The sequence below is a fragment of the Rhamphochromis longiceps genome, linkage group LG16 (genome assembly GCF_057381845.1).
Source record: "Rhamphochromis longiceps isolate RC_006_pf linkage group LG16, R_longiceps_female_GT1.1, whole genome shotgun sequence".
Taxonomy (NCBI): domain Eukaryota; kingdom Metazoa; phylum Chordata; class Actinopteri; order Cichliformes; family Cichlidae; genus Rhamphochromis; species Rhamphochromis longiceps.
In genome coordinates this window covers 37,743,594-37,757,182 of record NC_140572.1, presented here as the reverse complement: position 1 = coordinate 37,757,182, position 13,589 = coordinate 37,743,594, and the positions used below count along the sequence as shown (strand labels likewise).

At 44.9% G+C, this 13,589-nt stretch overlaps 1 protein-coding gene across 4 annotated transcripts in view; it reads left to right on the top strand.

Annotated features, from left to right (window-relative positions):
• The window catches only part of LOC146651636 (neuropilin-2-like), a 93,949-nt gene that overhangs the window by 32,141 nt on the left and 48,219 nt on the right, over nt 1-13,589 (top strand). For all 4 annotated transcript variants that reach the window (XM_085384163.1, XM_085384162.1, XM_085384160.1 and 1 more), the window contains exons 5-7: nt 1,989-2,144; nt 2,235-2,404; nt 5,743-5,898. In XM_085384163.1, the coding sequence (XP_085240289.1) occupies nt 1,989-2,144; nt 2,235-2,404; nt 5,743-5,898 (482 nt within the window). The remainder of the gene's footprint in view (nt 1-1,988; nt 2,145-2,234; nt 2,405-5,742; nt 5,899-13,589) is intronic.

Here is a 13,589-nt window from a genome sequence, read left to right as displayed (position 1 = left end):
GAGTGATCACTGCGTTATTGTCACGGCTGCTGCGATGATGCTGATGGAGATGTCAAACTATTTCTCAGCCTTGTCATGAGTCAGTGCAGAGAGCAAAGTGAGTAATATATGTGCTCTGCCCTGCCTACATCATTATTGACCGAGGTGGAGTAGCAGCTATTTTAGAAGCTATGCGTTGGTAGATGAAAGCTAAGCTTACAGGCAGGATGCTGGCACCCACTGTGGAGAAACAATGCAACTTTTCAAGGGAAAAAAATAGCAACTGTTGAGCAAAGGGAGAAAAGAAAGGGAGTGAGAGGAGGAACAGTGGAGGGTGGGATATTTCTGGTCTAACTGCTACAAGAACTGGAAGTTTAGAAGGACTCCAACTCTGAGGCGCGCAACCCTTGGACTGAGTTTCAAGCAATGGAAGAGGTAGAAAGAAACAGAAGGAGAAAGAGAAGTCATCGACTGCTGGGAACGCTGGAGCAAAGGAATGACCTCTGGTCTACCTTCGACAGGAGGAGTGGGAGAACAAAGCTGGGCTGGAAAGACGTCCAGAAAGAAGCATTTAAATATTTGGAAAACTTTGCCAATTTTATTTTAACTTTTAAAACTTTGCTTTAAAAACTGTCAGAGTATAGACACAGAGGATATTAAACAAGTATTATAAAACCATTAAAAACATCAAGCAAAGACTGACTGGAATAACACAGCGCTTTCCTTTCTGTAAACATGAATTTCGCCTTAGGCACAATGGAAAAACAGAGACACGATGCACATTACGGAGGAAGCAGCTTGAAGGGATACTAAAAAAATCCCTTTCTTCAGGGGTCAGAGAGAAGAGAAGACTTCTGCTTTGAGTGATGGAGGGAGGCAACGGGAAATACAGTGAGATGAAGAGGGTTGGAAAGGGAAGGAAATTTACTGGGTGAGAGTCAGAGGTGAAGGACTTTTAGTGTCAGGAATAAAAAATCCTCGACAGGAAGAGTGAAAAGGCAAGCGGAAAGAGTCTGTTTTTTTTAACAGCAAAAGGTGAAAGGAGTGGGAAGAGGGAGGAGACGCTGCGAGACAGCCAGCTGACCTAAAAATCGATTTATTCAAAATGTAAAGGGAACGAGAGCCTGATAATAAAACAGCGCTCACTCGATTAGCGGCAGAGACACCAAACGGTTGTTTTCAGTTTTTCCTCTGTGTACACATATGCACGAGTCATTTCTGTTGAGTTAGTTTTTATCTCCTAAAATCTAAACCCATCCATCCAAAATGGGAAGCCAAAAATGGAACGGCAAATATGTATAATCTTTAAAAATATTCAGTGTTTTCCTCCTCTCGTCTTCTCGTCTTCTTTTCCTGCTTTCCTTTTCTCTCTATTTCAAATATCCACCCATTCCAAAAGGGAAGGGGAGAAAATCAATAGCACTGATCGATCGCCGGCTATTTTCTCTCCTCCTCCACAAACCTTCTCATGTGTATATGTGTGTGTGTAAAAGAAGAAGGAGTAGCAGGATGAGTCAACTATTTGTGTAACACTCACACACACACACACACACAGACCCTTGGGCTTTAAATCACACTCATCTGTTTATGTTGACATATACAAGTTGTGGTATTAGAGAAGAAGACAGTAGAGGAATCACTTAGATCTGCACACGCACACACACACACACACACACACACACACACACACACACACACACACACACACACACACACACACACACACACACACACACACACACACAGATGTACAGTATGTGTGTATTTGTATATATTAGTGCACTTTCTCAAACCGTGTCCAGATGGATGAAAGGAGGGAGGTGAGGACATGAGGGGGTGGAGTGATGAGCAGATGCAGGAAAATCAGTGCAAGTCATGAAGGATACAAATAAACAAGCGTGAGGTTAAAAGATGAAAAACATAAGATTATAATCTCGACCGCTGGACGAGTGCGAGGTTCAGTAACACACAAACAAATAAATGATGACTAACTGCTGTTTGATTGACAGTGGGCCCTCTGATCGGTCGATACTGTGGGACCAGGGTGCCTCCCGAGATCCAGTCATCCACTGGGATCCTCTCTCTGTCCTTCCACACGGACATGGCCGTGGCTAAAGATGGCTTCTCGGCTCGCTATAACATGACGCACAAGGAAGTCAGCGAGAGTAAGCCGGAGTTTGTAGCGTGTTTTCTCTCAAAATAACGCAAACGAAACACGGATATTTGTCAAGATCTGCTCCCCCCTCCTCTTACAGCCTTCCACTGCAGTAACGCGTTCGGCATGGAGTCAGGAAAGATCACCGACGACCAGATCGCGGCGTCGTCGACCTTCGCCGACGAACGCTGGCTGCCGCGACAGGCCCGACTCAATTACAACGATAATGCGTGGACGCCCTCGGACGACAGCAACAAGGAGTACATACAGGTATGAGTGTGTCCATCCAGAAACCTCACACGGTTCAAAAAGCCGCTCCTCGAACACCTCGACCTCTGGAAAGATTATTTCACGGACGTTTCATTGTTTTATTTCCAGACCCTAATCCTTAAATGCAGAAGTTTACTCTGCCTAAACTAAAAACAGACTGCGCTCCCATCTTAACACCATATTTTTCCTCGTGTTGACATATCACACATAATAACTCTACCGCAGATATATTTGTCAGCGTATGTGGGAGAGCAAGTGAGAGAGAGAGAGCGAGTGGGAGGTGTGGCGCTATCAAGGTTTAGCAGCTCGATGCCCGGGTAAGGCATTGTTTCCTGTGTTCCAGCTCTGTGCCAACTTTGTGCCATCCCTGAGCTTGAGTTATGAGGCTGTCTGGGTGAGATGGGAAGGGAAGGCGAGGCCGACTCACCCCCTAAGACGGGGAAGACTCAGGCGGGTCAGAGGGCTGCTTTTCAGCCAGACACCTTTTGTAAACAACAGATTACCTTTTTGGTTGTCACGTAGGGGTAGCCTCACAAAGCCAGCACGCAGATTTAGCGTTGCGCTTTGCAAAGGGACAAATACCTTTAGGGGGGATTGGTTTTGCTACAGGTGTGTTTTGTAGAAGAGGCTTTAACCTTTAATGTAACTAAGTAGTAAACATGGGATCTTTACTGGGGTTTCTTCCAGTTCTTTAAAAGGAGAAAGCATTTATAACTCACCAGTATGTTTAAAGCGACTCTGTTTTTAAAGCCATTTACTGGACTCATTTACACATGTTTCCACATACATATCCTCATAGAAGTCCTGAAAGCTTCCTTATCCCCCCATAAGGAAGCTTTCAGGACTTCTATCGATCAAAGAGCAGGCCGAACAGTGAGCCTCGACCCTGATATGGCTGTTTCAGCAGACGAGTGACTTTCGAGATTGATTATCACTTAAACCTGTTTGACCTACGACCCCTAAAGCATTGCCTATTGAACGTTCTTTACAGGTTGCATTTGTTAACTAGTTAGGATCAGCTCAAGCATGGATTGACTAACCGCTGCATACCTTCTGTGTTAATTTTAGTCCTTTAAGTGATACAACTTCCTGTTTCAGACGTATGACATTCACACTTTCCTTATTTATTTTATCTTTATCTTGGAACCTTTTTTGCAAGATGCTGCACGCCAGATTGCAAACTGCTGACCTTAACTTCTCCTACAGTTTTCTGACTTGCCTGGATGCCAGCTGCAAGGCTCAGTTTATTCCCAGGTTTCCTAAATTTACTACACAGTCAGAGTGCAATACGAGCGTGGCTTGCTATGAGAGCCTAGCATCCATTTGTTTGTTAGCAGTGTCAGTAACTCAGATATTTATGCATTAAATGTTTTTAGAGGAAAAAATTTATGTATCTTTAGTGGCGGGCTGCAGAGATTAAACATTATTAAGCACATATTGTCTATGACAGACAAACGTCTCCTTTATGTTAGCTGGACCAGTGTCACAAACACAGTAGTCACAGACGTGGATTAGAAGCAGCACTTCAGACCTCATAAAAACACAGGAAGAGATTGTGGCCAAGAGGAAGTGCACAACGCCTCTCACAGCTGAAACCTCACACCCTCAGGGCCACTCTCAAAAGTAGCTGACAGAAAACAATTTGTATAAAACACATTATTTCATTTCCATGTTTTTCCTGTTTTTCCTCGGACGCTCAGACAGACGATGTGATCTCTCCCGGTTTGCGTTGGGTTTGTGTCTCTGTGGTCGGGGCATCGTGTTCCACAGAGGCTCTCAGCTGTTCCTCTGCATTAACACCTAGCACAGAGCAATGCCTCTGCATGCATGCATGCATGCGTGTGTGTGTGTGTGTCTGCCTTGATGAGCAGCTGTCATAAATGCCAACGTGCCTCTCCTTCTTGTATCTTGCACCCTGTGGAGTCTTACAGCTTAGTGCTTGTGAGTGCAGGGCTGAGTTTTCAGATCAGGCGTGCTTTAATAAATTTAGGATAGCTCCTCTATTCTATTCTATTCTATTCTATTCTGGCCTGGCTCACTGAGGTGTGGTGCAGATTGATGATGCGAGTGCTGGTGGCTCTGTTATTCTAACAGCTCTGTGATTGATGAGGGACCTTCCTTCCTTCTTTGGGAAGTCTCACTTAGCCCTCAACCCCCCTGGATTTCATTCTCTTTTCTCCCTCTTCCTCCCATACTCACCCCGCCTTCTCCTCTCATCTGTTCCTCTCCTCGGTTTCGTGTTATCGATTAGTTGTCTTGGTGGATCTCTGTCTGGCCCTGCCGGTGCACGCCTGTGTGTGTGTTTGGTGGAAGTAATCTGGAACACCTGTCTCTCTGACAGATAACAAACGCAGCATTTTACCTCCCCTGGTGTTTTGTACGATACCTCAGTGGGACATACAGCACACACTTGCACAGCAAACACACACAACAAGTTCTGATTAATCTGCAGGTTTCTGCAGCTCCAGTCGAGGAGAGCAAATGTTGTAATCTACACTCGAACTTTTCTCATCTGCTCCTCTGTGTGTGTGTCTTTAAAAATATGAAATACTCGGGTTAAAGAATCACAGGTGTGCTCTGATCCTGGCAGGTAACTCCACTAAAGCTTCAGTGATTTATATTAATACATTTTACTTCAGGTATTTTCAGACCAGCAGTGTTTGTTATAAATATGCAGCCGTTCATTAGCAGTGTTCAGTGTCTTCCCAAACACCATCACTTATTGTTTCGTTAGACTCCTTCCATATTGAGAGAATTTATAACAACGTCTTCCGTTGTTATTTAAATACCTTCATCGCTCTGCTGTGTTTACTTGTTTTGGGCACTATGGAGCAAATAAATTCGAGTCTACTTCAGGGACCTTGAAATCCCGGAGTTTGAAGCTTCGCATCCTACACAGTGCTCCCCATGTATAATGCAACGCAGCGAGCAGCATGCCAGCCACGTAGCGTAGCATCCACAATCAGGACGGGGAGGTGATTATAGCTATTGTATGGGAGGAAATTAAAATGAGCCCCGGGTCATTACTATCGATCTGCCAGGAGAGAGCCGCAGAGTGGAAAGAAACCGAGAGGAGTAGATGAGGAGGGGAGGAGAGAGTGCCGAACGGGGGAGATGGATGCAGATAACTCCAGGTGTATATTTGTGGGATTATTTTTGTGTGTCTTCAACTGCTGTTGCACTTAAAAGGTCTTCAGACATTTCTTTGATCAACGATAGCTTTAGAATGAAATCTTACATCTTCAGTACATTTGAGTCTGAGGATTTCTGTGTTTTCTTTTACTTTGTCATCATTTTCTTATTAAGTAAAAGTTTAAAACCTTTCTCTCCCCAAACAGGTGGACCTCCATACTCTGAAGGTGCTTACCGGCATTGCCACACAGGGCGCCATTTCAAAGGAAACGCAGAAGAATTACTTTGTTACCTCCTTCAAGCTAGAGGTCAGCACGAACGGAGAAGACTGGATGATCTACAGACACGGCAAAAACCATAAGGTAGGTTCAAACACACGAGGCGGGAGCTGCTAACCGGCGTCGCTCCGCTGGCATCTTGATGGGAGAGGTGGACGGAAATATGAGATGGATTATATGCAGCAAGAGTTGACCTCAAGCCCAAAATTTAACTGGTGTCTGCAATTACAGCCTTTCCACTGCCATTCAGTTGGCCTCATTTAAGGCTTTATGACTGAGCCAGAACCAGCACGAGTCTCCAGGCTCTCGGTGATATCTGACATCATTGTATGCAACTGCATTTACACTGCACATTCTGCTTTCCCATCCCATCTGGTTTCTTTTAGTTTCTGGTCTGAGCTCTGCCTAACGTTGACCTGATTGGGGCCGGGTTCCAAGCTGTTTTTCTCTGAGGTGTTAAGGCATGATGTGTCATCAGTGTGCACGCTGCAGTCTGGCCAGCCAGGTAGAAATAAAGCAGACGGCATTAAGAGTCTTAATGGTTGAGACTGCAATTAAAGTAAAAGAACATTCCAGTGGTTTTGGCTGGTTTTTCCATCAGAGGCGTTCTCCCCCTGCCCGTGGTCACACATGTTTGTCCTGCGGTCTAACGCCACGTCTGACTTTGTGCTGTAAACCTTTATTTCTTCATGAATGCTAATGCATGCACGCAGTCACATATGCATGCGCTTTGCTATGAGAGGGAAACAGGAGCTCCAGTCTAACCATGTGGAATTCCTTAGTGGAGATCCCACAAGACTTACAGCAAATGTTAACTCCCACAGAAGTGATGGTGGGATAAAACAGCACACAATAAATGATGATGGATGATTGAGGAAATGAGGGAATTTCTTCAGTTATATTTACAACATATTAAGCTTAGTTAACTTTTATTTTTAAGGAAAAAAGCTAATATCTTTGGTCATTTGTGTTATGTGGTAATAAACGGCATCTGTTTTACAGTAAATGGAAGGAATAATCTTTTACATTTCCTGTGGAAATTTGGACTACAATAATAGGAGCTCATTAACTGTCCACAAAAATCTAGGCAAAAATAAAAGTTTATAGCTTTTAGAAAACTTCTTTATATATATATTTGATTTTTCCCAGGCATGTGTAAGTGTAACCGATCATATTTTAGATTAATATCTCCATCATAAGTTACAGGCACTGGCCTAAATGCTCACAGCACACAGCAGTTTATCTAGGAACTTGGATAAATCAAGAGATGACAGGTTTGTGATATTCCTGGGAAGGGTGAGGCTGAAGCTGTGGGAGCGAGAGGGTTAATAGTGTTCTGCAATCATTGGTGAACATATGCATGGGTTTTTTGAGGACCTGCAACATGGCTTACCAAAAATGCAGTTCACTCTTTCTCCTACCAAAGCTGGAAAATAGTGTCATTTTCAGCAGTGAATGTCTCCCTGGGACTGCAGAAGCAAGCATGCTAGTGCAAAGAGCTGGGAGACACAGGGACGCCGCACAACTGTGCACTTTTTAGCTATTCTAATTTTTAATATAATGCTTCATTATTTCAAGTTTGTATTGGAGCGCATTTCTAATGCTTTTGCATGTTTTATGCATGCATCATTCTCAACTACAAAGGTATAACTCAACTGCAGATCTTCATTTTTAGTGGCGCTAAAGTAAATCCACCGAATAATGAGCCATGATACTGTCCATGCAGACACGCAGCAGCTACAGCCCAGTTTCACAGTGACATCGGGCAACGAGACAATAAAAACATCCAATATGCAAAACAGAGTAATGTGTCGAGGCTAGTTGCTGGTGTCACCGCGCATAATCCTGCTTGTTTCAGCCACAACCCTGGAAAGCTGTTTGGAGCTGAATACCAAGGGAGACATTGAGTTGCACGTGTGTGTGTGTGTGTGTGTGTGTGTGTGTGTGTGTGTGTGTGTGTGTGTGTGTGTGTGTGTGTGTGAGTTTCTCTGTGTGCTGCTGATTTATGGCAATCCCCTCCTCGTCACACACACACACACACACACACACACACACACACACACACACACACACACACACACACACACACACACAGGCAGGGTCTTTCTAGCTGTTTGGCTCCCTGGTGTGCCAGTCTGTGCCGTAATCTGAGGCTTCGGCTCAGTGTTGTCCAGCACCCCTTTTAATCCACATCTACACACCACTGTCTCAGTGCCATAATAAGGATATTGTGCAGATACGTACAAATATTGTGAATGTGTTGTGGCAGCATTATGTTAGATCAGAACAAAACGGCCGAGTGGATGATGGTCATTTATCTGATGATGGAACGATGATGTCAACATCTTGTCCTTTCTCGGTTGACACGCCTCAGACGGCCACTCAGCACTGGCCTTGCCCTGCTGACTTTCTCTATCGTCTTTCAGGGGTTGTTGTCGTGAGTTTGTGTGTGTCTGTGTTTTAAGCTAGAAAGATATAAATCACTCCACAGCAGTGGCCAAGACCTTTTTGGCAGTGTGTTTTATTCTGCAGTTTGTAAAACGCTGCGTCTGCATTAACAGGATAATTCAAGGAAATTGTATTTCATAATTGAAAGCAGATCCTGGATCAGTTTATGCGATAGATCACAGTTTTCCTTTTGTCTCGCGGAAGCCTTAAATCAACACGGCTAAGTTATTAATTTTGAGAAGTCGTAGCTGTTTTAGCCATCCAGGAAATAAACAGAAGTGCCCCGACTGTACACCTATCCATCCATCTCCCCTTCTTGACATTTTCATTCACTTGCCTCTTCACTAGTTCTCTCAGAAGCTCTTCATCCATCAATTGCTCCCTCCACGTCTCCTCGTTCACTCACTTCACATCTTCCTTCGGCCTCTCCTTACACTCTCTCCGCTCTCACAGCTCTCCATCATTCGCTCTCCCTCCTCCTCCTGTCTCTGAGAAAGTCATCAGGAAATACGCCGGCACGTTTGCGCCGCTTAAACAAATGCCTTTTGTGCTTGGCAGCAGCGATGCTTCGGTTTGTGTGCGTTAATTTGGAAGAATTATTGAGTTAGTGTTTTATGGGCAAGAGGCATTAAAGCAGGACAAAAAAATAATGGAAGCCACATGGATAGTTTGTTCTTGCAAAACCACCATGCATGAAATAATTAAACATATATAGTGGAGCACAAACACACCAAACAGCACACGCAGACATGTGACTAGATGCATTTACATCCTCTATCTTTTTGCATATTAACTAATCAGACACTTCTTGTGCACACATACACACACAGGTATGCGCACACACTGTGGCTTTAAACATCTGGGAGCCTGCCTGCAAGGGCGGTGCTGCTGTCACACAGCATCGTGATGATTTGTGTGATCTGTAATGTATTTGATAATGTCATTAAAGGCCTGTCGTGAACCAGATGGGGCATATGGAATACATGTTAACTTGGAGAAACTTTTCAGGCGCAAGCATGGAGTAATATCCAGACTTAATTTGTTCCTATTTGTACTTACAGACACTACCAGAGGAAAAGGGGAATGACAGACAGATGGGAAAATGTATTTGTTATTCTTATTGTGAAGCAGCGATTTGCCAAGGTTTAATCGAGAGGTCGTTGAATTTGCATTAGCCACAAAGAGATTTGTACCTGTAACTTTCTGTGTGGCGCGTTGTGCGCACGACAAGTAAGGCAGCAGTTTTCTGCAGCACGAGGCCTCGGCGTGAGAAATTATGTCGTCTCAGTTGCAGTTTTTATCTTTAGGAGCTTGAGAACTTCTCTATATATCTAGATTTGAGCTTGACGTGGGACAAGTGTCATTACGTAGCCCCACAGAATTGCTGCAGGCAGACCTGTCTGTGGCCATTACAGAACTGGACCTCGGCCAAGACCAAAACCTCCTATTCCCACTTTAATCTGTGGGAGGGAGGATGGATGGAGAGAGAGGGATGGAGGATGGAGACGTGGGTAGAATGAGCAGGAGAGAGAGGGATCGTGATGGGAGGAAAGTGTAGAAAAGTTGAAAAAAAAATCAGGAAAAAAGCAAAAGGTTAGGCTGATAGAGAGAGGAGAGACCGAGCAGGAGGAGGAAGAGAGGTGGGAGCAATGCAGGTTCATAGGGGAACAAGTGAGTGAAGGAAAGAGGCAGGCGGGGGGAAAGAAGTGTTCATAGGGGAATCATGGAGCAAAAGAAACAGGGATAGATGGATGAAGCAGGAGAGGGGGAATAATGAGAATAGCAGACAGGGGTGTTGACCACAAATCCCTCTGGATAGTTCAGAGGTCTCAGCAACACAGCCTGGAAAGATGTCAGGAGAGAGAAGGAAAATAAAGCGACAGAGTAGAGGGAGGTGAGGGAAAAGCAGAAGGGAGGGCCGGGTCAGCGCAGAGCAGGAGAAAAGAGTTTGTGACAAATGAAGAAAGAAAAGCTCGGAGAAAAAGCGAGAAAAGGGACAACAGGGGATATTACGAAGGTGCCGTGTGTCGTTTGGTCTGTGAGATTTGTGCATTGTTCTGCCACACACACACACACACACACACACACACACACACACACACACACACACACACACACACACACACACGTGCTCAGATTCAGCTGTCAAAGACAGGTTACCTCCCCGAAGTCTCCGTGTGCGCCAGCATGTGCCTGTGTTTGGCCTTCTTTGATGGAACGAGAGGAGATGGGGGGTGTTTTATTATTTTATAACTCAACGCATGCACATGCACACGACGCACACTCGGCACAGACATTTGAATAATTCAGCGCGTCTGTGCCGGCCCTCTCTGGCTGACTGACTGTGGCCTTGCGTGTTCTTTACTTTCCCGTGAGGTGAGCGCACTCGTTTGTCAGTCGCCTTTCCTGTAGTTACTCGCTAGATCTGATTCGCTGCCTTTTGCCTGCAAACCAGAATCTGCTACCCAGAACTCTATTGTTATTCAGCGGAGCAGGTGTGTGTAAATGAAGGAAAAATGGTATTCACTTCATGTCGGCCACCTTTGAGCTTCACTGAGAAATAAAAGTACTATTTGAAGTTTCTCATTATGTTATTTTGTTAAGAGTATTTCTGTTTGCTTTTGTGTGTGTGTGTGTGTGTGTGTGTGTGTGTGTGTGTGTGTGTGTGTGTGTGTGTGTGTGTGTGTGTGTGTGTGTTGGAGACAGACAAAGGGGGGAGGAGCATCTGTTCACCCTACTCTTTGCCAGTATCAGCTTCCCTTGTCTTCTTACCTTGGTGGAAACATCAGCCCATTTACAAATGCAGACAGACTCTCTCACACACACAAACACAGGCTTAATAACCTGAGCTGGGCTGCAGGTGTAGTCCATTAGCTGATTGTTATTGAAGCCTTTTAGACTGAGACTGTTAACAGTGTATTTAGTTTGGTTTAAGACCTCAGGGACGCTGCGTATCCCCTTACACCTCTCTGTGGAGTCTCGCTGCGGAGCCACGACCTGGGAGCCGTTACGGGAATGCGATATTTTTGTTTGCATGTGTGCGCAAACTCACGTGTGTGTGTCATCTTTGAGATGTTTCATTCTGAAGTGTCCCTGCTCTTAAATTCACTTTATTATGAGACTGATGTGCGGGCAGGCACCCGTCCACACAATCAAAAGTTCACATACTTTGACTTTTAACAAACGTGGCAGCATAAAATATGGCCTACGTGTAGAAAAACATATTAAATTTTTAACAAGCCGGTCAGGTTATAAATATTTATGGGGCTATTTCTTACCAGGAGAGGCGCCTGACAGCTAGAATGGCTGGCCTCTAAGGTCTCCCTGTGTCCGAGCAGGTTAAATCCAGGTGTTCTGGCTTTCTCCTGAATCATCTCCCGCATGATTCTGAACTGATTCTGCAGTGTGCATGGTTTGTGTCTTAACCCTGTGAAGGACGGGCAGCTGTATCCCATATTTTTCCCAATATCAGCCAGGATAGCCTCCAGCTGCCCCGTGACCCTGCAAGTGGTAAAGATATAAGTTCACAGTCCTGATGAAGACAGTGACAGCAGTAGCTCAGCTGCAGCACGCGCAGGTACAAGCTGCAGCACGCGATGCATCCCTGATGACCCTGAACGAAGCTGGTAACTGAAACAGTAACAGAACCAAGTTCGTGTCAAAGTTCTTGCTCACAGCTCCGCGGAGCCAAACACTGTTTGTGCAAACGTTAAGCTGCAAAAAAAGCTGCAGGTTAGACTTTCACGCAAACATACACGTGTGCAGAAGTATCCACACACACGTAAAAGTGTGTGTGATTGTATATGTGCCCACTGAAAATGTTTCAGTGGGCACCCTGGGAAATCAGAAAGCACCCGCCAGCCCCCAACTCCTCAGAGTGAGACTTCATAATTACACTTTTACACAGTGACACACACACCCTGACACACACACACACACACACACACACACTTGTAATTACAGTCTGCTACCACAATCCCATTAAGTCTTTGGGGCCTGTAGGCATTTTTCCATCATTTAACAGGTCACAGTTTCTAGTATGAATGCTTTTGTAAGGGCGTGAGTTCACAGAGGCCGACTTTGTGCTGTACACCCACTGGGTCACGGGTTCAATTCCCAGCTGGCCTGGTGGCCTGCTTCTGTTCTGTTCCAAGTCACAAACTCCTTTCATCCATATTTTGTCACCCCTGACGAGTCCTGCTGTTCAATGGATTGTAGACAGGAAGAAAAAAGTGATTTTTATCTTTCACACACACACACACACACACACACACACACACACACACACACACACACACACACACACACACACACACACACACACACACACACCTAAAACAAGGCAAACATCTATAAATGCGTAGCCAAGCAAGTAATTGCAATGCCTTTGGCTCTGTTGAACAAGGCTCACCGCTCTGTGTAATAAACACGCTATGATGTTTTCAGCATTAATGTAACATAATAGAAAGAGTGTTAAGGAAAAAGAGGCTTATTTGCTCCTGTAATGAAACAACAGCATGGATTATCTTCCTTGAATTTACAGCCGTTTATCATCAGCGAGAGACGAGATAGAGACATCGGAGAAAAAGACAGAAACGAAGGGAGAAAAGGAAATGAGAGAGCAGAACCCCAGCTGTTCTGTCCTGCTGGGAGACCAGCGGAGATGGCTGTTGGCGAGAGAGACTGTCAGATAGACAGAGATATAAAGCCTTGATGTCAAAGACAAAAAGGGTCCTTCTAGCTTGCATTCAGTTTCCTTTTATCTGAACTTGTGTGCTCAGAGCTCAGAGGGCACCGTGTGAGAGCAGAGACACATTACATGCATGTGGGGGGACAGTGGTGTCTGCACGCAGTGTGTTAGCGCATGCCGTGTGTGTGTTTGTGCATCGGGGGGTTACGATGTGTTTTTCTTCATGCTGTTTTCCTGCATGTGTGTGTGTGTGGTTGAGTCGAGAGGACGTGAGAAGAGGATGCTCTCCCACATACTTACGCCCGTGATTTATTGCACACTGCATGCCCTCAGAGTGTGTGTGAGTGTGTGAGTGAACCTTTGCACCCCTTCCCTCCTCGGTGAACAGTCACTTTATTAATTTTGTGGCTTTATGTAATCACGTAGAGGAGAAACATTAATCTGCTGCCTTTTCACCTCACATTAAGTTTCATTAAGTGTTGTCTTGAATCACAGCTGTGGACAGAGGCGTAAACTTAACTACAAAGCAAAAGATTATTGTTTTTCATCATGCCACGGTTTAAAGAAACTAGATGGTTGTATCATATGTGTCATCTTTCTACCACTTACAGTCAGGGGAAAAGAAAGTGCTCACACT